This window comes from Trachinotus anak, unplaced genomic scaffold, assembly GCF_046630095.1.
Source record: "Trachinotus anak isolate AG129_WGS33_773 ecotype Australia unplaced genomic scaffold, CSIRO_AGI_Tana_v1 ptg000002l, whole genome shotgun sequence".
In the NCBI taxonomy this organism is placed as follows: Eukaryota; Metazoa; Chordata; class Actinopteri; order Carangiformes; family Carangidae; genus Trachinotus; species Trachinotus anak.
In genome coordinates, this window is record NW_027273853.1 from 25,624,394 (window position 1) to 25,646,990 (window position 22,597).

The 22,597-nt window shown below is 40.8% G+C and overlaps 1 protein-coding gene across 1 annotated transcript in view; it reads right to left on the reverse strand.

Annotated features, from left to right (window-relative positions):
- Positions 1-22,597, reverse strand: part of cdh13 (cadherin 13, H-cadherin (heart)) — a 292,077-nt gene that overhangs the window by 27,897 nt on the left and 241,583 nt on the right. The window contains exon 11 of the mRNA XM_071458186.1: positions 9,756-9,898. Coding sequence (XP_071314287.1) covers positions 9,756-9,898 — 143 coding nt within the window. The remainder of the gene's footprint in view (positions 1-9,755; positions 9,899-22,597) is intronic.

The window sequence follows — 22,597 nt, forward strand, 5'->3', positions numbered from 1 at the left end:
AGACTGTATTTTCTATTCTTACACCTCCAAAGCTTAAGCATGACAGACTCAATGATATGCAAACACAGAAGTTACCCTGTGTTAATTCAGAGAGAAAATCCCTCATGCTCTTTTGATTGTGAATTGATTTAAGTGAAAATCTGTAGTTAAGATTAAAAATTATCCATATTTGCCATTCAACTTTCCTCTGGTCAGTGTATTGTATAGAAAAGAGTAGCTGCTAATGTTGAAGGATGCTGAATCCTATTTGGTTTTGAATTTTCTAGTTTCTCACTATTCATCTTGTGACTGTGCCGTTCCAAGACCTTGTTAAAACTCCCTTCAGATAACCACCTTCATTCTGCCCCATCACTCATCAGTCTCCTCAGGGCTTCAGCAAACACTATCGCATAACACCATGCTAATCTGATTGGCTGATCAAAACTGTAAATGAAACCAACCACAGCCAATTACAATAGGCACAAGTCATTAAGAGAGATGACTTTGGGGAGAGAAGCGATGCTGGGGACAGGTGCGTCGCTGCTAGTCTGGCAAATTACTTTCAGAATAGAGTTTGGGTTATCAGTTGCTGGCTATTACACCAAGTGATTGGAGAATGAGGGTATTGATACAGCTTTAAGTAGGCTTACACTGCAAGCTCTTTTTGTGCTAATTAAACACTGGTTTTTTCCCAGAAAAACTCAGCTGAAGGATTTTTACTGTGATAAGCTGCCGGATCAAACTGAAAAAAGTGTCGACGCATCCAGGTGTAACAGCTTTAATTAGCAAGTTTGTTAAATTCACACTATTCACAGCACGGCAAGATCTCTGGCCTACAGGGCCAATGTGAAATTATTAAGATTATTTCTAACAGTTCACCTCTTTCACTTTTATGCCTTCTATCTACTGTACAAACGGCAATAAGCTCAAATTAGTTACACATTCAAAAATTATTATAGGCACTCCTGTTCACTCTCTACCTGCATACCTGAACCTCATTCCCCTAATATGTGCCACTTTCCTCAATTCTCTTCTATATTGTCTGAAGGCCTTTTCCAGGGAAGACATTTTAACATGTCACAGTAGGAAAATCACAGGTAAATATTCAAATGAATGATGGCTGAATTCCATTTACTTGCTTCAGGGTATTGCACATACTGGCTGACTGTCATGACTTACTGGGAGTAGAAAAGAGCCATAACACCTGTGCTTTTCTTGCAAGTGACACTGAGTTGATCCCAGTTCTGATAACTGCATCAGCGTTTCCATCAGTTACATCTGTTCCTTGTATCTTAGTCCCAACCACTGAAGATGAGACGTGAGATACGAGACAAGACATTTCATGGCAACATTAATATGATGGTGTTACCATGTTAAACCATCTTAGTTTAACACGTCAGCACTAATAACAAAGTGCACCTGAAGCTGATGGGAATGAGAATAGTTTTGTAGGTATTGTACATGTACGTATCAATTACATATTGTATATATTCTATAAATCAAGGTTTCATCTGTACCAAGTTTCATGGTAATACATCCAATAATTTAAAAGAAATTTAACTCAAAACCACAAAACTTGGCTCAAAACTACAAATAATTTCATTTTGAAAGAGACTTTTCAGGATGCTATGAATTGTATTCAAATGAAACCACTGAGAGACAACTCTCAACAAAATATATGCAAATAATTTGAATCTTTGTCCCCTGGCCCACACATTTTTCTTAGGTTATAATTTCTGCCAAAAAAGCTGCTCAATTGATCTGACTCTGTTGCCATGGTCTCTCTGAGGCGTCAGAGGAGAAGTTAGGGATTAACAAAGTTACTGTGATTCATCATCTAGGAACCATGAATGTCTGTAAAATTTCAAGATAATCCAAGAAGAAGAAAAACACCTGCAGGTGGTTCTCTAGGAAAAGTCAAGGACCAGCAGGTGTCAGTAGGATTCTGTTTCTTGGTCGATCAGCACCATCAGGTTGGTGGATTGTGTTACCTTCAGACAGGGCTAGACAAGCTGTTTTCCAATCATCCAATAAGGATTGTTTTACAATCCTTATGTTATGCTAAGGTGAGCAGCTGCTGGCTGTTGTGTTATATTTAATTGACAGGTATGTGAGTGGTAACAATCTTCTAATCTAACTCTTGGCAAGAAAGCGCACAATGATTAACAATACCGCAAAGTTTATCAATTTAAGACACATTGTTATGATACTTCTGTACAATTTATGTGTATACTGAATATGTGGGATGCTTTGGGGAGTTTTCACATGCGCAGAAGGGAGGATAGAGCAAAGCAGTCCCCTGCTGATTTTAGAAGGTGTTAATTGAGCTGGCCGTTACAGCAACTTAGAAACTACGAGGCTCTATAATTAAAACACCCTCCAATCCCTGCACACCACAGTCCCATCACTGCCACGGCACGGCCCAGACAGATAAACACACACACTGACGTACACAGATGGTGCTTTCAATTCTTCATCAGGAGCTAAGCCTCTGACAGATTTCCTATGTTGTTCCAATGACGTGCTTTCAAGATAAACTGAAAGACATCCTCCACCGGCCATGTTTGTCTGATTCGATCATCTGACTTCATCTTTCATTATCTATCCCTCTCCATCTCTACTACCCTCTAATCTCATTTCATCTGCATCCTTGTCATTAGAACTACACCCAAAGCTGTTCATAGCTACACAGAGGAAGCCCTCGTGGAAAATCCTGAAAGAGATGTCCTGGGTGCGGAGGTGGAGGGCACTTTTTAAATTTTTTATCATATCAAATATAATCACACACAGCTGTTTCAATGTTTCAGCCTGGCATCACTGCACTCAGACAGAGGCTCTCTTGCTGAGTGGGTAGAGGAGTGTTTGTTTTCGTGTGCCAGACACAGCGATAACTTTTGATCTGTAGATGAATCAGTATTCAAGGACACAAGAGAGGCAGGGCCTGATAACTTCCCACAGCAGAGAGAGAGAGCTGTTTCTTCCCTGGCAAAGCCACACAAAGGTATTCTTTAATCACACACGTTATCCGAGCCTGTTTACAAGGTGGCAACTTCCCCAAAAGGTTCGGCAACAAGTCAAAAAACAAAAGACAGAGGCAAAGTGAGAAAAAACACATTGTGTATTTGGGGTTAATGAGGCAGTGTAGGACGACAGGGGAGGCAACAGAAGGCAAGACAGTGTTGAGCTGTGATCTTCTGTGATTTCCGGAGCATATCCCATTACACTGCCATTACCCTGAGTCAAGATGCCTCGATTCCCTACTCTGCACCCTTCCCTCATGTGGGCATCACCCCTGCCTTTTGCTGCACAGGGTCACAATTGATTGGCTGAGCAAGAACACATTTCAGCAAGGTAGTTAACCTGCTCGCCACTGTGACTATCTCCATGAAGGGATTGACAAGAGAGAGATGTACAGATGGAGTGAAAGTGACCTTAAGACAAGGGGGGGGGGGGGGGGGGGGGGGGGGGGGGGTAAACACTTCCAGAATTCAAATAACCCTGTTTTGGCCAAAATGCTATCTCACGAAGCCTCCAATCTTCATCCTCTCTTATTTAGTTTCTATAAATTTCACTTAATTCCTTTGTCCTGTCATTTTTAAAATTTCCACCTTTCACTTTTCTCCCTATCTTGTCTCATTTTCTGCCATGTCTCTTTTTGTCTCCCCGACACTGAGCCTTGCGTTTCTATATTTACCATTCTATTAGACACAGTCTGCTCTTTGGCTCTTGCACTCTTGCTCTAGTATAATGGATTCTTTGAAAAGTTAAAGCAGGCAGTCATGGCTGATTTCTAGCATACACTATGCCTTTATCTGCTGACAGGTCAGTCCCTAAACCTCTATTATTCAACACTGATTCATCAATAACTAAATCAGGGTTTAAGAGATTTTCATTATATGTAAAAGCCTAATGTAGCAGCATCCTGCTGTATAACAGTGACCAAGGTATAAGCTACTAGACCAGTTCTCGGTTCAGAGAAGTGGTTGCATGATGAATAATCTAGAGACCTTTAAATGAAAGCACCCAATTGAAAACATAATCAAGTTTCACTCACTTAACACTCTGTTTCAAAATAGACTCCACGAAGAGTAGTTTTAACCAAAGTTTTGAAACAAGCTTATCAATTAATGTTTTTGTTTAATGCCAGTCTTTAACATTCATTTAGCACTAAGAGGCTTATTTGAGCAATTTATGCTAATTTACTTCTTTCACTAATTCACCCTCACACCGATTTTCTCTTGTCTTGGATGAGCAGGTAAATAATATTAAAACCTCCTTTAGGTGTAATGACCCTTAAAGTTGCAGCTCCTCATTACTTTAACTCAAAACATAACACTGTAACATAACAGTATAAGAGACTCCAGCAGAACATCAATAAAGTTCAGTTCAATCAGTTCACTTCAGTTCAGTAACTCACTTCGATTTGTTCAATTCAATAGTGAAAGGAAAAGTCACATTTCTAGCACAAAGGCAGTGAAGCTGTGTTTTGTGGGCAAAGTCAAACCATATGCTGTTAATCCAATTGGAGCTGTGTCCTTTCAGTCCACAGGTATGAATTCCAGGCTCACCAGCTGATGTTTTGTGTGGGCGCACCGGCCACTGCTGCCACACACATACACAGAAACAGATCCAAGCCCAAAGTCCAAGAACTCGGTAAAACTCTCCCAGGAAAAGAAAACCATGGACTCCATGGCAGGCAACGCAGAAAAAAATCTATTAAATAACACCATCAAGATTACTTTCACAAGAACAATAGTGTTTGCTTTTTGCTAACAGAAAATATATTCAACAGAAAAAATAGCACTAAAACCTCTGCACTATTAGCTTCCACGTGTGGTGAAAATCACTCAGTTTATGTGGAATAAACACTCAAATCATCACGAGAAGAAACACCTTTGTGTTCACTTGTCTAAACTAACTCTGAGTAAATTGCTTCTATTATACACTTCTATCAGTTTATTACTCTTACACAAAGCTGGAGAATTAAAAGACTATCTGTACACATTCATCTTCACAATTACTTCTATTCTACTCTATTCTGTTCTATTTCCAGCCTGAGGACTTCAGAGCACTGGGCTGATGTACTTGCTTTCATGCTTTATCATTCCCCTGCTGTAGTCTGAGGCAGCCTGATCACAGCTGGCTAAAGACGCAACATGAGGCTATCTATCTGCATTTAGCCTGCCAGGCTTCCTGGCTGTTCGCTGGTGACACGACAGACACTTAGCAGTGAAACCATGGTATCTGGGCTGGCCTGAAATACGGAAATTACTCAGCCCAATGAGCTACACTGATTCCCAGCAGTTAGTATGGCAATGAGGCAGCACAGTGGCAGACACCACACACAAAGATGGACACATGTAAACACACACAAAGGTGTGCGTGGACACACACACACACACACACACACACACACACACACACACACACACACACACACACACACACACACACACACACACACACACACACACACACACACACACACACAAACACACACACAGAAGGAGATATCTCTGCTGCTGACAGCTGCTTCCACTGTCAGTCTTTTTCTCTTTGGCGAGGGGAGATGATGAACCTATTATTCCTGTCACAGAGAGGTGGACACATACACACATACTGCATGTTCACACACACACATTCACACACAGTCCTATATAATTTTACATCCATCTGAGCACTAAAGAGTTTGTTCTGTGACCCATTAAAATTCAGAAACCCCTCCATCCTTTTGCCTCCTCCTTTTGATTTAAACCAGAGGGGATGTGATCTGACTGTGATGAATGCTGAGACTTATCACACTGCTCAGTCTGAGCGTGTGTAATACTTAATATTCTTGTAATTAACAAAGCTCTCTTTGAGGAGGATGCCTCACTGTGATACAGACAGACAGACATGCAAACACACAAACGCACACACACACACACACACACACACTGTCTAAATGGAGGTCTCTCCTCTGTACGTCCATGTGTTCAAAACAAACACTGTTTTGCTCTTTCGTGCATAACTTAAGAGTTTTTAATAACAGGTTCTATGGTGGCAGACACAGAGGACACTGTGTGTGTGTGCGTGTGTGCACCACCGTGTTTCAGACGACTGGGGCTTTGATAATGTATTCATGCCTCCCAATGACAAATGACTCCCACCAGGAGGTGGTTTAACATTTAAATGAGGATCAGGAGAAAACATTGAACCACAACACACAGCAGTGAGTGGATACACAGGGGCAAGCCAGAGAGGCACTGCATGTAACAGGACAAAGACATTAAAAACCAGGATGAACACAACTTCAATCCACCCACACACAAACACACAGATCCTCCAGCACTGAATCCAAAAGCTAATGTGATGGAAGGAGAAGGGGGTAAGACGTGGGAACAGCTGGCGTCCCAGCGGGGAATGAGAGAGCAGAGGAGAATTTGTTTGAGTGCAAAACCAGCAGCTACTGATGAGAGTTTATATAAACAGCCCGTCAAGCCCTCTGCTCAGGTTGGAACAATATCTCCTCAAACAATATTGCCAGGTGCCACTGCCCAGGCAAAACTGGGTCGTAGCTTTTCAGTCTTTAGCTCAAAGCAGAAACACTTGAAGGGAGGAGGGATGTGATGTGCACACAAATACAGATGCAGAGATGACTGTGAGCACCAGTGCATGTAAATAAACAGACAGATTTACACTCACGTACGCATGAGCATTCAAACCTGTGTGCACACGCAGTGAAAATCACACGAGTTTACACCTCATAGAGTGACAAACGGCTCATCCTGCAATTACAGTTGACTGCTATTGCAGCAGAATGTAACCTCCACACTAGAGACTCACTTCTGCAAATTCCCCAGCTGAGATGACCCCTGACCTTGACAGCAACAATATCATTATTTCACTACGTATTTAAACCCTCAGATCCTGTGTTCTCTCCTCTTCTCTCCTGTCTTCATTGATCTTCATTTCCTTCCTTCCCTGTAGTATGTTCGCTCCATCGTTCACCATCTGTTGCTGCCAGGAGGGCTGCTCCATCTGACCTGCCCTCATGCTGTTAACCAGGAACTACAGTCAATCTATTGCTAACCATGCGTAACATTTACCATGAGTATATTTCCTGTTTCAAGCTACCACACAAGGTCGATCTGGCTTAAACTGGCCATGGGATTGGCTATTGAGAAAAAAATATTTTTTGTTTCTTATTCCAGAAACAGATTTAACCCAGTTTCAGTTATACGAACAAAACTGGCAGCACATTTTTAAATTCAAGAAATATCATGATCTAGGGAAAAATCTAAATTCATGGTTGATGCAGTAGATTTTTAATGTCTCATGTAATGAAACATAGCTAGAAAAAATGTAGATAATATAATTCTCTCTAACCTCCCTTAATACCCATTTTTTTCGGTTGATTTTCTCCTATTCTATGATATGTTTTCCTTCTTGTTCTTTGTGTTCTGATAATTCTAAAACATGTCTCCCCCCTTGACCTTGTCCCTTTCTGTCTGCTTGACAAGGCTCTATTTCTCCTTCTCTCATTCTCATCCTCTCCCTCTCCAGTGCAGGGTGGACATGTATTCACCTGAAGTCTCCACATAAAGATAAAGATGAAGATGTAAGGGTCAATCCATATCCTGTTGATAGTCTACATAGGTGGGCCGTCATACAATCATTGCACAGATCTTTATGGGAAAGGAGCAAATTTGTCCCGTTGATGGCAGAGCGTGCAGCAAAAAGGGGAGGCAGGGGTCAAGTGGATATAAATGTTCTGCTTCCATTTTAACCACATGCACTCAGACGCTGGGACAGTAAGTTGTCTAAGGCTGAGGTTCAGGGATTGTCATGGTTCTACTCACCTACATCTATGTATGTAATTTCTTGCAGAAGAGTGGCCTAGGACACAGGCGCCTCTAATCTATCCCACATCTTAAACATAAATAATCCTCAGAGGATGAATCCTAACAACTGTCAAGCCCCTGACTCTCTCTGTTCTCTCTGCTCTACCAACAGGTCAGGATTTTCATTTATCCACTGAAATATCTCAACATCTACAACATGGATTGGCACAAAATTTTGTGCCATTCATGGTTCCATGACAATGTATCCTTTCAACCTCAGTGATCCTGTGATTTTTTTCTCCTCAATGTATTACCATGTAACTGCTTAAACATTCATGTCCTCCTCAGGCTGAACTATACTGACTTTGGTAATCCCTTAATTTTCCATCTGGTGCATCATCAGTTTCTACTTTGGTTTGTGACTAAATACAAAACGAATGGTATTCTCATCAGACTCAGCTGTAATCAGCATGTGTTTGGCGCTAATTGTTGGCATGCTAACACATCAGTGAAGGAGTAAATGTGTCAATCAATGTGAGAAAGCATTTGATGCCAATTTTCAGTACTTGACAGTTGTTGATAATTGGTTCTATAGACGTGTTTCAGTCAGTATCAAAACGTATGAAAGTTTGATACCCAGCCCTTGTTGTATATGCACAATACAACAGACTCTAAAGTTTATTGTATTGTCTACTTAATGTCTAATTAATGAAACTTGTCAAAATTAGCAGGAGAGGAAATCATTTCATATTGAAAATCACAGGTTACATGTTGGAATTTTGGACTCTAGTGTCTTGAAAACTACACTGTAGTGGAAAAGGCCTTTGTTGATCACGGGTACAGCGATCAATTGGTTAAGCTTGGAACAGAATCATTCCTATTTAAATGCTGTTTAAATAATTTGCTTATAGTAATTAAGTAGTCCACTTACAGTGTTAATTTTTCATTGATACATGACAACATATGGGGGAAAAAAAACTGTTGTAGCCTAGTACTGCAAGCTGTCATATGCTTGGGCTCTCTTCCAACTTATTTGCATGAGGTTTCTGGACTGCCAAAGTGTGTAATGACCGGTAACAAACATCTCTGCCTGCTGTCCCAACATAAGCTCATTGTGTGTGAGTGTGTGTACATGAGCTTATATCACACAGGACAGTTTATGCCATCTTATCTTTAGTAAATAGTGAAGTCGTCCGTTTTACTACTTTATATTCATGTAATAAATATATGAATGTCAATTTGATGCTAATCTGCATGAGAAATAAAGTCAGTTATAATAATCATCCACTTCTAGTGATCAATTTGACCTGCACAGATGTGATCACTGTAAGCAGTTTCCAGTGTAATATCAAGCTGTATCGTCCTGCCCTGCTTCTGCTTCTGGCTCCAGCACTAATCTTACTCTCTGTCCACTCATAATCTTCACCGTTTCTCTTCTTCTCCACATCTTCCTTACTCACTTCCCTGGCTCTATATCTTTTTCCTGTTATCTTCCCTTTATGTCCCTTCCTTTCTCTTTCCCCCTTGACCCTTCCACCTTCTCCACCTTCTTCTCCTGCCTCATCCTTACTCCTCTTTCAGCACTCATCTATCTAAAGCTGCTGAATTCCCCAGCACAACAGTGCTATTCTGCTGCCTACTAATAGAATCTCTCAGTTCCTCTAATGGATCTGTCAGAATCTCCCTGAGCACCGGAGACCAGATAGATTGATAGTGAGAGGGAGAGAGACAGAGAGAGAGAGAGAGAGAGAGAGAGAGAGACAAAGAGACACAGAGATGATGAGATGGAGAGTGAGCCAAAGAGAAAAAAGAGACACACACCGGGGCCCTCAACACTTTCATCTGTGCCTTGGAAAGTCTCAGAGTAGCAGCTCCACTGACACGGCCAACCAGCAACCATAAGCTCCAACAGAGGCAGTGCCACTTACTGCTGTCCCAGTGCCGGCAACTCACCGTTATCTGTGGCGATGAAGACAGCTGTGTATTTATTGTCGTGGACATAAGGAGACTCACGATCCAGTAAGGCTGAAGTGTTGACAGTTCCTCTGTGTGGGCTCACACTCAGCCAGCCTGCTGGGTCTCGCAGAACAGCATACCTGAGAGAAAGTAGAAAAATAAATAAATAAATAAAGGAGGAAGTTTTTACCCTGTAAGCACCATAACATCAAATATACAGTCTATCCTGCAGAAAAGTTGCCTTGTTTATTTTGGGCCTGTAGTTTTCGGTTCCATGCAACTCAGACTGACAAACAACACAGACATTCAAATTTTCCATATTTGTCTCATACTGTGAATTTCCCAAACACAGGCTTAAAAAACATTCCCATTTAGAAACAATACCTTAAAATATTAAATTTTTAGGACACAGGGCTTATGCAATCTAGTTGCTTTTCCCACTGTGCATCACATTTTACTGCTATAAAAAAATCATACATGTTTTAAATGTTTATAGGCTCACATATCATCAATTTTATGTTTCATCCAGTGTTACACACATGGATAACAAGACCAACTAACAATTACATGAAAGGAAAATAAATATATTAATATATACAAGGTCGACTTTTTCTTTTTTTTTCATCACTAAGACAGCACATAATTTACTTTTTATGGCCTTACAAACAAAAGCAGCTTTTTGAGTTACCTCCCACTGCAAATGATTAAAAGAGAGTAGGTGAGACCCCGTCAGGTCCGGTAAAAACAGGAAGTTTCCGTGTCTTGCAAGGAATTTAGAAGATGCTATAATAAATAAAACGCTACACTCAAATGAAATCAATAACAAAAGCTATAATTAAAATACAGCACCAGTAAAGTCCAGTTTGACAGGATTACAAATGTTAAAGATTATGACATATACCTGTGCACATATATGAGGTGAGAGAGGGCAGTTAAAGGGATAAAATTACTTTTTTTTGGTTTTTATTTATTTATTTATTTGATAAGGACAATGTAATTTAACATAGTTCCAGAACAGATCATGAAACTAATGTGCTGCACAAGGAGTTTATAGCTATTGCTAATTCTCAGCTCCTGTCCCTACATGTGCAATTCAACCAAAACAGTTGATTTTAACTATTGCAAAACTACAGCACATGACATATACTTAAGTAGAGTAAAATACTGTATTGAAATTCATTGCTTGTGATCTATAATCTAAGAAAAGACAAGACAATTGATGTTATACAATTAGCTAAAAATATATAGATGTACAGTCTAAAAAGCGACAACATTAAAAAAAATACTTTCTTCTTTGGCACTACATCAATGAGTGAGTGAGTGAGTGAGTGAGTGAGTGAGTGAGTGAGTGATGAAATGACATCATTCATCGCCGTTTTTTTTAAAACAGACGTCATTATGTTATGTCCAAAGACCTGACATTTTAATTAACAATGTAACTAAGATTTATTTAGTGAAAGAAAATGGGATGTCGTGTAGTTGTAAGTATAGTTGTAATTGTAATAATGGTGCTGAGACGAAGAAATGGTGTGAAAATGAGCCCAGAGTCACTGCCTGTGCACAGTCCCCATCTCAGTGTGACTGCAGCAGCAGCTCCTGCCGGGCGGAGGTTTGAAGATGATGGAGGACCTCTCCAAAAATGCTGTGGGCGAACAGCCAGGCCAGCATTGCCTTGAGAACGAGCCGAAGAGCGGATCACGACCCTGCTAATGTGGCCACTCAGCCAGGCCACTGATGGCTGGTAGATGATGATTGGAAGGGGCTTGCATCTGTGTTAATGCCGCAAGTGATTGATTGATTTAGCAGTTCTGGTGCACCACTTTTCTTCACACACACACACACACACACACACACACACACACACACACACACACACACACACATATATATACTGTAAGAATATACTTATACGCACACACAAGCTTATACATAAGCTCTTTTTCTGTGAAACATTACTCATACATGCACAAAGGGCACATGCACACACACTCACACATACACACATACATACACACACACATACACACACTCTTCAACACAAGGCTGCTCTTTGCCAGAGTGCTGAGCAGTAGACAAATTGTCTTTGAAATGGAGCTCTTCAGTTAACAGAGTGCAACAAAGCCTTGGGAAATGGCTTTGCAATCAACCCCAACTCACACCTTTCCCCTCTTGCTCTCACTCACACACACTTTCCCAGCCAGGGATTACTACTTATAAACAGCACATGTTGTACTGTAATACAGGTGGCACAGCTGTGAGGCTAAATACACTATTAATAAAGACATATATCACTGTATGTGCTCTCTTTCTTCCGGTCTCTCTCTGGTACACACGCAAAGATAGACACATACACCAACACACATATAGAGAGACCACATGATTCACAAGGCCAGCTCCTCCAATAAAACAGACCAGACTCGTGGGTTATTAACCTCCCTATGTCTCACTGCTCCTATCACTGACTACACAATCAGACACACACTCTGATCTCTGTGTTACATCACTGTTTCATCATCATAACACTGCCACAAAGAAACACACATGCATGCACATGAGTTTTTTTTTTTTTTAAACTAAAGGGCCAATCAATATACACCACGTACACGGTATGAATCTCATAGACATTGACCAAAATTATTGGCCAGTTTTATCTTATCACAGATGTACTGGCATTAGTGTACATGTCAGCTGCTAAGTAACTAGAAATGGCAGAACAAAAAAGCCAAATACCAAAAACATTCAGTGTTTCCATTAAATTGCGTGTCCACCAGTGACAACTGAAATTAATCTTTTCAACTAAATTTAACTCCTCAGGCAACCCTGCCCCTGAGAAACTACAGTATGCTTATATACAATTACATTTCAATGGAAAATATGTTTAGTAGGACAAGGTCCAAACACCAGCAACTCCAGTCCGCATGTTGAAGTGAATACACTGAACCCCAAATTGCCCCTGATGGCTGTGATCTGTGAATGGGTGAAAAGTGGCATGTATTGTAAAGCTTTGAGTGGTCGATAAGACTAGATAAGTGCAGTCCAGTTACCGTTTCTTTGGAGACGGGGCTGCCTCAGCACATGCCTTGTTCACAATTCCTTGAAGCAAAAATTTAATATTTTGGGTAGTATGCTTTTTTGCAGCCACTTAGCTTAGCTTAGCACAAAAGTTGTGTCTCATTTCAGGGGCTGCATCCTTCTGTGGCTGCATTTGAAGACCGACTGCGTCACAGTGGCCCAACCTATCTCAAGATTCTTTGTGCACCGGTAATGAAAATAATATGGCAGCAAACAATGCCGACAGAGATCCCAAGGATCACACTTTTTAATATAAGTATTGGGTTGCAGCTCAGTTGAACTGCTAAAAAAAAAGGGACTGCTTATATAGAGCTTTTCTAGTCTTATTGACCAATCAAAGCGCTTTAAAATGTGAGCCACATTCACCCATTCACACACACAGTCATACAGAGCTCACATCTACACATGGAGTGCTTCTACCATTCACACACACTTATACACTGATGGAAGAGCCATCAGAAGCAATTTGGGATTCAGTGCCTTGACTGGCGGAGCTGGGGATCGAACCATCGACCTTCTGATAAGTGGATGACCCGCTCTAGCTCCTGAGCCACAGTCACCCCCTTTAATATATTGGTTTCAGATTTTTGTTTTTTTAGTCTCAAACTGTTATATTGTGTTATGTCCCCAAGTGGTCCAGGGGAGTGGGGAGTAACAATGTTAAATAAAACCGGGGAGAAGGAATAACTAGGAAACAAATGTAAGGTCACAAATAAGGCAATTTATTATAAATTAAATAAGTTAACCAAAAAACCCCTCACGGCAACACAAAGCGAGCTCCGGATAACAGGCGAAGCCGGTAGAACCTGGAAAAGAAAGAAAGGGCAACAAACAGGAAACGGTAAGTTGAAACAGAACACCCTCCCAGCCACAGGGAGTAACACACAGACAGTATCTGGCGCACACACAAAAACTGGCCCACTGGTCGATAACAATGATCAGAGCCGTCACCACTCGCTAGCTCAAACACAGCCTCACACTGCCATCTGACCCACTGGCACCTGCACATCTCCACTCCCAGCCTTTATACTGCTCTAATGAGCAATGGGACACTGGTCCGCTCAACCACTTGGCGCAGGAGGGCGGTACCTGGAGGGACAGCAAACAAAAACACACAGCACAACACTATGGCCGTAACATATTGATAGAGACTTAAAATAAAAACGACACTCTCCAAAGAATGTGCTGTATAGTATGTACATTTTGACATGTTATGCCTTGCTACATCCTTCAGTCGAGTAAAAATCTGGTAAACTCTGGAAGCCAACCTGCCTATATTCACTCTTGAAAACTTCCCTAAAATGTTTCATTTCCATCCCACATTCACTATAAAGCTCAGACCTCGCAAAATACAATGGAGCTATGCATCCTGGTGAGTTAAGATTAGACTACTGTGCTTGTTACTACAGTAGAAGTTCTGAGGAAGTGTAATGCATCTGCTTGCCTTAGTGCAGACTCAAAAGTAACTACTAAATGAGTCAGATCCACTGTTCCTCCTCTCTGTGCAAACATGGGGACAGTCCATTAGAGCTCTTTAAAGGACAAATTAGAAAGACATTAAAAAGCCATTAGGAATATTCATATCTGGTTTTACGTGTTTATCTCCAAAACCAGAGAAGACCCAAACAAATCAGTCAACAAATGAGACAGTGCACAAACACAATGACCACACACGTCCTCATTTAGCTGCAAATACACACACTATCCACCTCAAATATTCACACACAAGAGCAAGCAAAAAGTAAAATGAACAACTTAATGTAAAAAGTGGCCTGTCTGTTCTGCTTGCACTGTAAAATAATTCTCAGGGCAGCATGGTGATTTGTCCAGACTTTTGCTTGGGTGGCAGAAAGTGTCATGTTGTGAGGCACACACTGTGACCCCACCGTACGAGAAAGCAGGCTGTTATATTACTCTTTCCACTGGACTGCAGAACTATGCCCTTAGGGGTTACTCTGAGCCGCTATAGCTGACATCAGAGCCCAGTCCGGGGTTGTGGGCGGTGGTAAGTGTGTATGTTTTGCTAAGGGATTGCAGTAAGCAGTAAGAGGACACACAGGAGCCTGGTAAGGGATGGCAGGAATGTATTGCATCTGTCTGACTGTCAATACATGTCATTAGAGATGATCCAACACTAGCCTATGAGGATTAAAAAAAATTATTTTGACATAAGCGTCTCTGAGAAGCCATCCTTTCAGTGTTTATTAAAAACAAAGGGTTAGTTTAAATTATTAGTCAAACCCGAAATCATCTGCTTTTAAGTCGAAAATACGCAAATGTAGGAAAAGTGCAGTTGCAGGCAGGCACTTGCTAATTTGACTGATTTGTGTAATAAAGCTAAAAAGAGACTCTTTGTGAATAAACATTGAGGATGTAAATAATGTATTTTGACAGCTGATTCAGAAGTTCTTATCTGAGAGCAGCACTTCGCTGTCGCTCTTGTAGATGTGTTGCGACAGATGAGGTCTTTATAATTCTGATCTTAGCCTTGTTCTTCAGTGTTCTCCGACAACTCAAAGGGTTTTGGGAGTAGGAGGGAAAAATCAGTCTTGCTGCCCACTTGTAATCCAGTTCCATCAGGAGCTAAATGCTAGTATGCATTGTGTGCATCTGTCCATGTTTGTGTGTCAACAGCAGGTGTGGGTGGGATACAAAGAATAAGAAAGAGACAATTTGTGGTAAGAAGTAATTTAGAGAGAAAATAAAAGCTGAGCAGTGAATGCCGTAAACGAGAGCTCTTTGCATAAATGCTGATTATTGCTCTTGTTTGTTTTCACTTAAGTGAGACATTTTGCTGGCACTTCTTCTGTGTTGTAGTAACACGGTGCAGTTATTGTGCAGTTTCCTCTTTTAAATACTCAGAGTTTTTCCTGGATCAACTGTGTCTCTGATGTGGTTTAAAAATTTACTTTGACTTAGACAATGCATTCTTTTAAAAAGCAGTAGCTTGTTAGCTCCTCCACTTGTTTGTACATCATGCCAGAGTTGAGACTTTCGACTTAAATGGTTTTGTCAATTAATCTTAACCGACTTGTATTTTTCTTGTGTCATTAAGTTCAATATTTAATGGACTAAAATATTATATCAATTGTGATCTTAACACAAATGGGAGTTTGAATCAAGTTATCTTATTTCTTCAGAGACATTTCCTGTAGTAAATTAAATCCATTTTATTCCTATATAAACATACAGTAACATATGAATTGTAGTATTGAACTTTTTAGTGTTAGAGAACACTAAGACAGACGATCAACAGAAAAATGACATCACTGTGCACTAAAAAACAGCGCTAAATTAAACATATTATGTAAAATCTGTGAACTGCCCTTTAATCATGTCCACTGTCTTTTCCTAACCCAGATTGAACAGTGTGATTGAACTTTTTATCACAAAAACTTGAGGTTTTAAGACCCTTGTTTTTTTTTATTTGTTGTACCATTAGCTGTTAAACTGAGCTGAAACTCCATACTTAATACATTTAAAAGTCTAATCCCTGGGGTCTCTGTCGGTGTTGTTTGCTTTCATTATCAGTGGACAATGAACCTTGGGACAGGTTGGCCATGGAGGATCAGTCTTCAAATGTGTGTGTTAGCAAACAGCTGCCTATTTCGACCTACACTCGGACCCCTGCTGGTCTGGTTTTGTCTTCTACTCCTAAAGGAAACTTTTGGTTCTTCAGCTGCTAAATGCTGTGTTCACCCAAACAAAATTCACTAACTTTGTCTGTGGTGTTTGGTGCTGAACAGATAGTGTACAGTGGGTTTATTGGAGCTTGTTTGCTGAAAACAGCTGCTTGCTGCATCTGGAGACACAGTTGATGACAACAATGTAGCGGAACCAAAACTTTAAGGCTGTTTGTTGTAAAACCAGATGGTACAATGTTCTGCAGAGCTGAGGAGAACTACAAAGTTACTTGTAATGCTCTGTTGGTTCATCACTACTAATCACCCATTTCACTTTATACATAGTCTTTGGACCCATTGCTTATATTAAGCAATCCTGTTGATTTTAGAGCTAATGGTTTATCTGGTAAACCAGTGAGGGCATGAATCAGTCCTCTAAGTCTTGTTCAGACACAAAGTCTCTGAAGTTCATTATATTTTTGAGATGCCAAAATGCAGATTCATAGTCATAGCTTTGAAGTGATCACTGAAACTAAGATTCCTGATAATGAAAACGCAGAGGAAGTCTTTAATGCTCTGTACTCCAAGTTGCAACTCTCCTTTTTTATTTCCAAATAGAACTATCTCAGTCTTTATTTAAGTGAAGGAAACTTTGTTGCATCCAGCCATAACTTTTTCAAGGCACGGGCACAATGAGTCAATGGGACAGAAGTCATCTGGTGAAAGAGCTAAATAAATCTGTGTGTCGTCTGCAGAGCTATGATTGGCCACTTTGTGCTGGCCAAGTGGCAGCATATACAGGTTGAACAGAGGGGGCTCAAGAATGGATTCTTGTGGGACTCTGTGTGGCATAATGGTTTTCACTGATTCATGAGTGCCCAAAGAGATAAAATATAATGTAAAAAATATTTAATGGTGCAGCTTTAACCAGACCTTGTGTATAGTGATGGTGTATGAGAAACCACTTATGAATCATTTTTGGAGCAGTCATACGTGTCATTTTTGAAGACGAACAATGTCATTTACATATGAGGAATTTCTCTGAGCACTAGAGCAAACCTATCAGTGACTAAGGTTTTTGATGATGCTCAGGGCACCTATTGCATTGTTGCATGTGTAAGATAACACCACCATTTAAAGTAACACATGAGAACACAGAGAAAGATTGTGGGTTTTTAAAATAATTACAGGCTGCCTCATAACCTCAGTCTTTCACTTTCAATTGTTCTTTTTTTCTTCTGTTCAAGTCAGAATTGCACAGCAGGAGTAACACCCCCCCCAAAACACACACACACACAAACACACCTGCAGCCACACTAGTCCAACATCCAGAGATACAGATCACATTAGAATCCACATGGAACTCTCAAAGTGTACGCTGTATTCATCCATCTCTCCCTGAAAACTGAGCCTGTTTTTCTGCGGAGCCTCTGTTGTTTTCCAGGAGTGCGATGGATATTCATGCACACACCTCCCTCTCTACAAATGTGCATCATTAAGTTTGACAAAACAGCCGTAACAATCCAGGATAACTGGTCAGGTCATGCATACTCAGGTAAATTGGTTTGAAGTAGTGAGGTGACCTCAGGTCCTTGACCCCCCTCCAGTGTGCTGTGAACTGAATTTTTTTTTTTTTTTTGGGGGGGGGGTTGTGTTATTACTGTTTTAATCCTTGAATAATATTTTTTCCTTAGCTTTTTGGCGTACTTAAATAATAAAATGAAACTGTGTGAAAAAAATCCTTTTTTTTGGTAACAAAGCTCATTACCCACATGCCTACTGTATACCAGAGTGCGTCACTTCATGTTCTAGTGGTTCTGAGTTGTTCAAAGGCACATAATGAATACAGGTAGGGGGAGAGGAAAGGCTGAAAGCTAGACTACTGTTTGGCTGATTAAAAGGCCCAGCGGTGAGGAGAAGACACTGATGCATAATGAGACAAAAATCAGTGTCAAACAGCACAGATGCAACATGTTATTCCCAGGTGTTTCTCCGAGGTTTAAAGCATAATGAGTTCTATTATCAGAGGTTAAGGGAAAAACATCCGATTTGAATATTAAAATTGCTTTAAGTATAAGGAAAGTAGAAGGTCGTGTACCTCTCCTGTCTGGTCACCTGATAAGATGACCATTTTGTACTCCTGTGAAACTCCATTATAAAACACACACACACCACCAGCACCACACAAAAGCTTGGTTTTGCTAGTTTAAGTGTTAGTGTTACCCATTTTCACTTTTCTGCAGTGCACTGCAACTTAGACAAGTGAACACTTATACACTTGGATGTCAATGACAGCATATTACAGGAAAATCCATTACACACTACTCTCACTTCCCCCTTCTCTTCCCCTGGTTTCTCTAACTTTCTCTCTTGTTCTCTTTTCTGGCTCTTACTTGATCTTACTGTCTTTATCTGTCTCTCTATCACTTTCTTCTCTCTCATTTGCCAGCAAGATCGTCCAGTGATTGGAGTCTAACTTACTGGCAGGGAGGGGACGGCCCAGTGCCAGTGTTAATACTTGGTTTATATCTGAAAGCAGCTGAGTGTGTGCGAGCAATAGATATGAGGACATCAATCAGGAGATGCGCAATAAAAGTACAGGGGCTGTTATGACTTGTGTTTGGCTGTAACAACTGTACAGTTCATCCAAATTTTGGGGCTACCACGTAAAGAGGAGGAGGAAAGACACAGAGAAGGGCAGAGCGGGAGAGTGAGATAAGGAGAGGGACTGAGAATGCAGATAAGACATAGATGCTTGACACTGGAACTGTGAATAAGTGTGTAATAAAAATGAATTCTCTGCCCTCTCCATCTCCAACCATCACCTCCTGACTCTACTTCTTCTCTGGTGATCAGAGGTGCCGCTCAGAGTTCAGCACAGATCCAGTTTTGCAAACCTCTACCTACCATGCACACAGCCCTCAATGCCCGAACTGACCGTTAAATCACAGTTATCGCTAATTACATTTTGGATGCAACCCCTCCCATTTATAGGAGACCAGTGACCTGACCTATCCTATAGTCAAATAGGCTCAGAGCTCCTATTGGCTATGACAGGGCTATGACAGGGCATCTGGAGCTATAAAGAAGCTATGGTGGAAATAACAAAAAAACAAACTTACAGGTTACATAATGCATAATCATAATGCAGCTTTGATTAATATAGTTATATTAACAATAGATCACATGACCACTTGTGTTGACCCCACAGACAATTACTGCCTCACTCTGCAGCTCTCCTCAGGGGCTTTAGTGTATTTCAGCTCATTGTTTTGGTCCATGGTCTGCAGCTTCACTGTTGAGGTTCACTGTCACTGCTCTCATGTTGTCGTTTTCCACCACTTCAGGCAGCTTTCAGTGAAAAAGCTCCAAAAACCCTCTATAAACTACCTCAAAGCACTTGATGACCAACAAACACACACATATTGGACGCATATTTCCTTCTGACATGGCACCAGCATCGAATGGTAACTGAACTTCTGCACTTTTGTACACACTAATAAGCTGTTTTAAAAGATTCCAGGTTTTCACAGAAAGCTTATTTGGATTATAGAGGCCAAATCTGAGGAAGTGACCAGACAATAGAAACAAGCACTGCAATTCACATGTTACTAAGCTTAAGAGGCGCATTTAGTGTAATATATCTCAGACGGCAAAAAGAATTTGTACAGTGAATGCCTTTTGATCTTTTGAGTAATGAAATTGCACTATTTTTGTCTATTTTCTTATCAGAAAGAAAGAGAAAGAGAAAGAGAAAGAGAGACAGAGAGAGAGAGAGAGAGAGAGAGAGAGAGAGAGAGAGAGAGAGAGAGAGAGAGAATTTGGCTTTGTAATCATTATGCTTGAAAAATATGTGATTCCCCTGGGGTCTTATACAAAGACCACAGTCAGCCACCCTGGGCTGGATTTCAACTATAAACTGAGCTGAGCTGCCCACTTTTGGCCAACCACTGCTCCAGGCCATGAGGACAAATTACCCACGTCACACCTGTTCATATTTCTGCTCTGTATCAGCACAGTGCAGCAGGTCTATACAGGGGAAATAAATGTGACAGCGCTGAGAAAGGGGAAAGCAAACGCTGGCACATGTGGCATCAATCACCTGTCAGAGACTCAGTCGAGGTTTGTCTACGTGCTGGTGAGAAAAAGTATGTGAACCTGGTAAGAGATGTAAAAGATGGCGTGAATGGAAGCGTGTGAAGCAGTTTCAGTTAAGGTATGTATAATGATGCAAGAAGCAACTCGCACATCTATTGTTATATAAGTGTGAAATGAAGGAGAAAAAGATGAAAAACACCACAGAGGTAAAGGCTGGTGGTTACAGAGAGAAATGACCCTGTCTAAATGTTGCTTTTAACAAAGCCGCTTCACATTTCTATTTCTTCCATTATTTTCTTATGACATCCTCTTTGCATGTGTCCATGGCTGGCAACAGCAGGAGGACAGTCTTTTTGCTCTACCTGTTGTCACCTTACAGTTAGTGATCCAGTGTTGCATCCTAGCTTGAGTAAAACCAGTGTAAGAGTGTGACCGCATATTGATTCTAAGTTTGATTTACTCTCACACAACCTCAAAAAGCCTCAGAGGCTCTCTCTGCTCTTTTCAGCCCATTGACTATTGTTTGCTGTGAGCCAGGTAAAGTCTCGCTGAGGCTCTCTGCTAGCTCCACTCAACAACTGCAGACGCTCTGCTGAGTACCCTGAACAAAGACCCACTGTGTCGACTTAACAGCAACAGCAGAGTGAGTGCACAGAGACTGAAAACCAAAGATGAAATAAAAGGTTTGCACTGTCAATATCTGGCAGGATCAGAGACGGGTATGCCAGGACACTCCTTTGACACACGACAGACAGAGACGCTGTATGTTAAAGAGCGTGTGTGCACATACATACACGTGTGTGACACCAGTGTGCCGTCCTCCTTGAGTGTAACATCACTTTCATAAATTAGTAAGCTTGGGTAACACAACACTGAACAAAAAAGTTATTATCAATTTAAGGTGCAAAATAGAACCTCGTCGCATCAGTTGAAAACCATAACCCTGTAATTAACAGGAAGAAAAGCAATTTACTCCTTCTACACAGCACAGCATCCCGCTCTCCCTTTACCTCTTGGCATCTTTTAGCATTGTTTTAATTATTTCCTGGCACACTGACTGTATGAAGTGTCTCCCTGCCCCCCACTCTCTGTACTTCTCTCTCTCTCTCTCTCTCACTCACTCTTCTTTCCTTTACCACACATTTGGCATGCCTTTACTTGGCTGCTATAAATGAAAAACAAATCTAACATATGATTAGCCTGTAGTCATCCCCTTCACATTCCAGAAGGACAGAGAGAAGAAAGAGAAAGAAAATGGCGGAGACTCAGCCCATCTCGCTCTGCACGGGGAATGAAAACCTGAAACTCACATTCTTGAAAGTTTCTCTAAGACAGTCCATCTCCTTCTTTAAGATGATGCAATGGTGCCTCAAACAGTAAAGCAGCAATGTTGCTCTTTCCCACACTGGTTGGCAGTGTGGTAGAGTATCTGCAGAAAAACAGAACTACCTTTCTGATGCTATTCGAACACATCAATGAGCAAGAAACACTGCTCATGCAAACAAACTCACAAAAATGCTAATTACTGGGATTCACATTCTTCCCCAGCTGAAGATATGTCAAGGTTACAAACAACAGTAAAGTGCATACATGTCATGTTTTCAGCTTCTGATGACAAGAGACAGGAACTGAGAATTGGTTCAAACTTCAAACTGTCCTGTTTCTTACAGCTGCTTCATTATGACACTATTGATTTCCCGTATCGATGCCGGTGCACTGCAAAAAATGACTTTACATCAGAAGCACGTTGTCCTGTGTACATGTGCTCCTTGTTTGTTTTAATGTTGGACTTGATCCACGGCATAAATAAAAAGGAGTCTGAATGTGTGGGTCCATTTTATCAAACTAAATGACAGGACTAAATGAAAGGTCAAATTTAAAATAGTTACATACCATTGATTTTAAAGAATTTGTGGGTAACACATACGTTTGCTGGCAGGAATGCAGCATTTCTGACAGCATGCTTGCTAGTTAGTACACCACACCATAAACACACCAATATGCTCCTATCAGTGGAGTCTATACTTGGCTATACCTATCTATGCA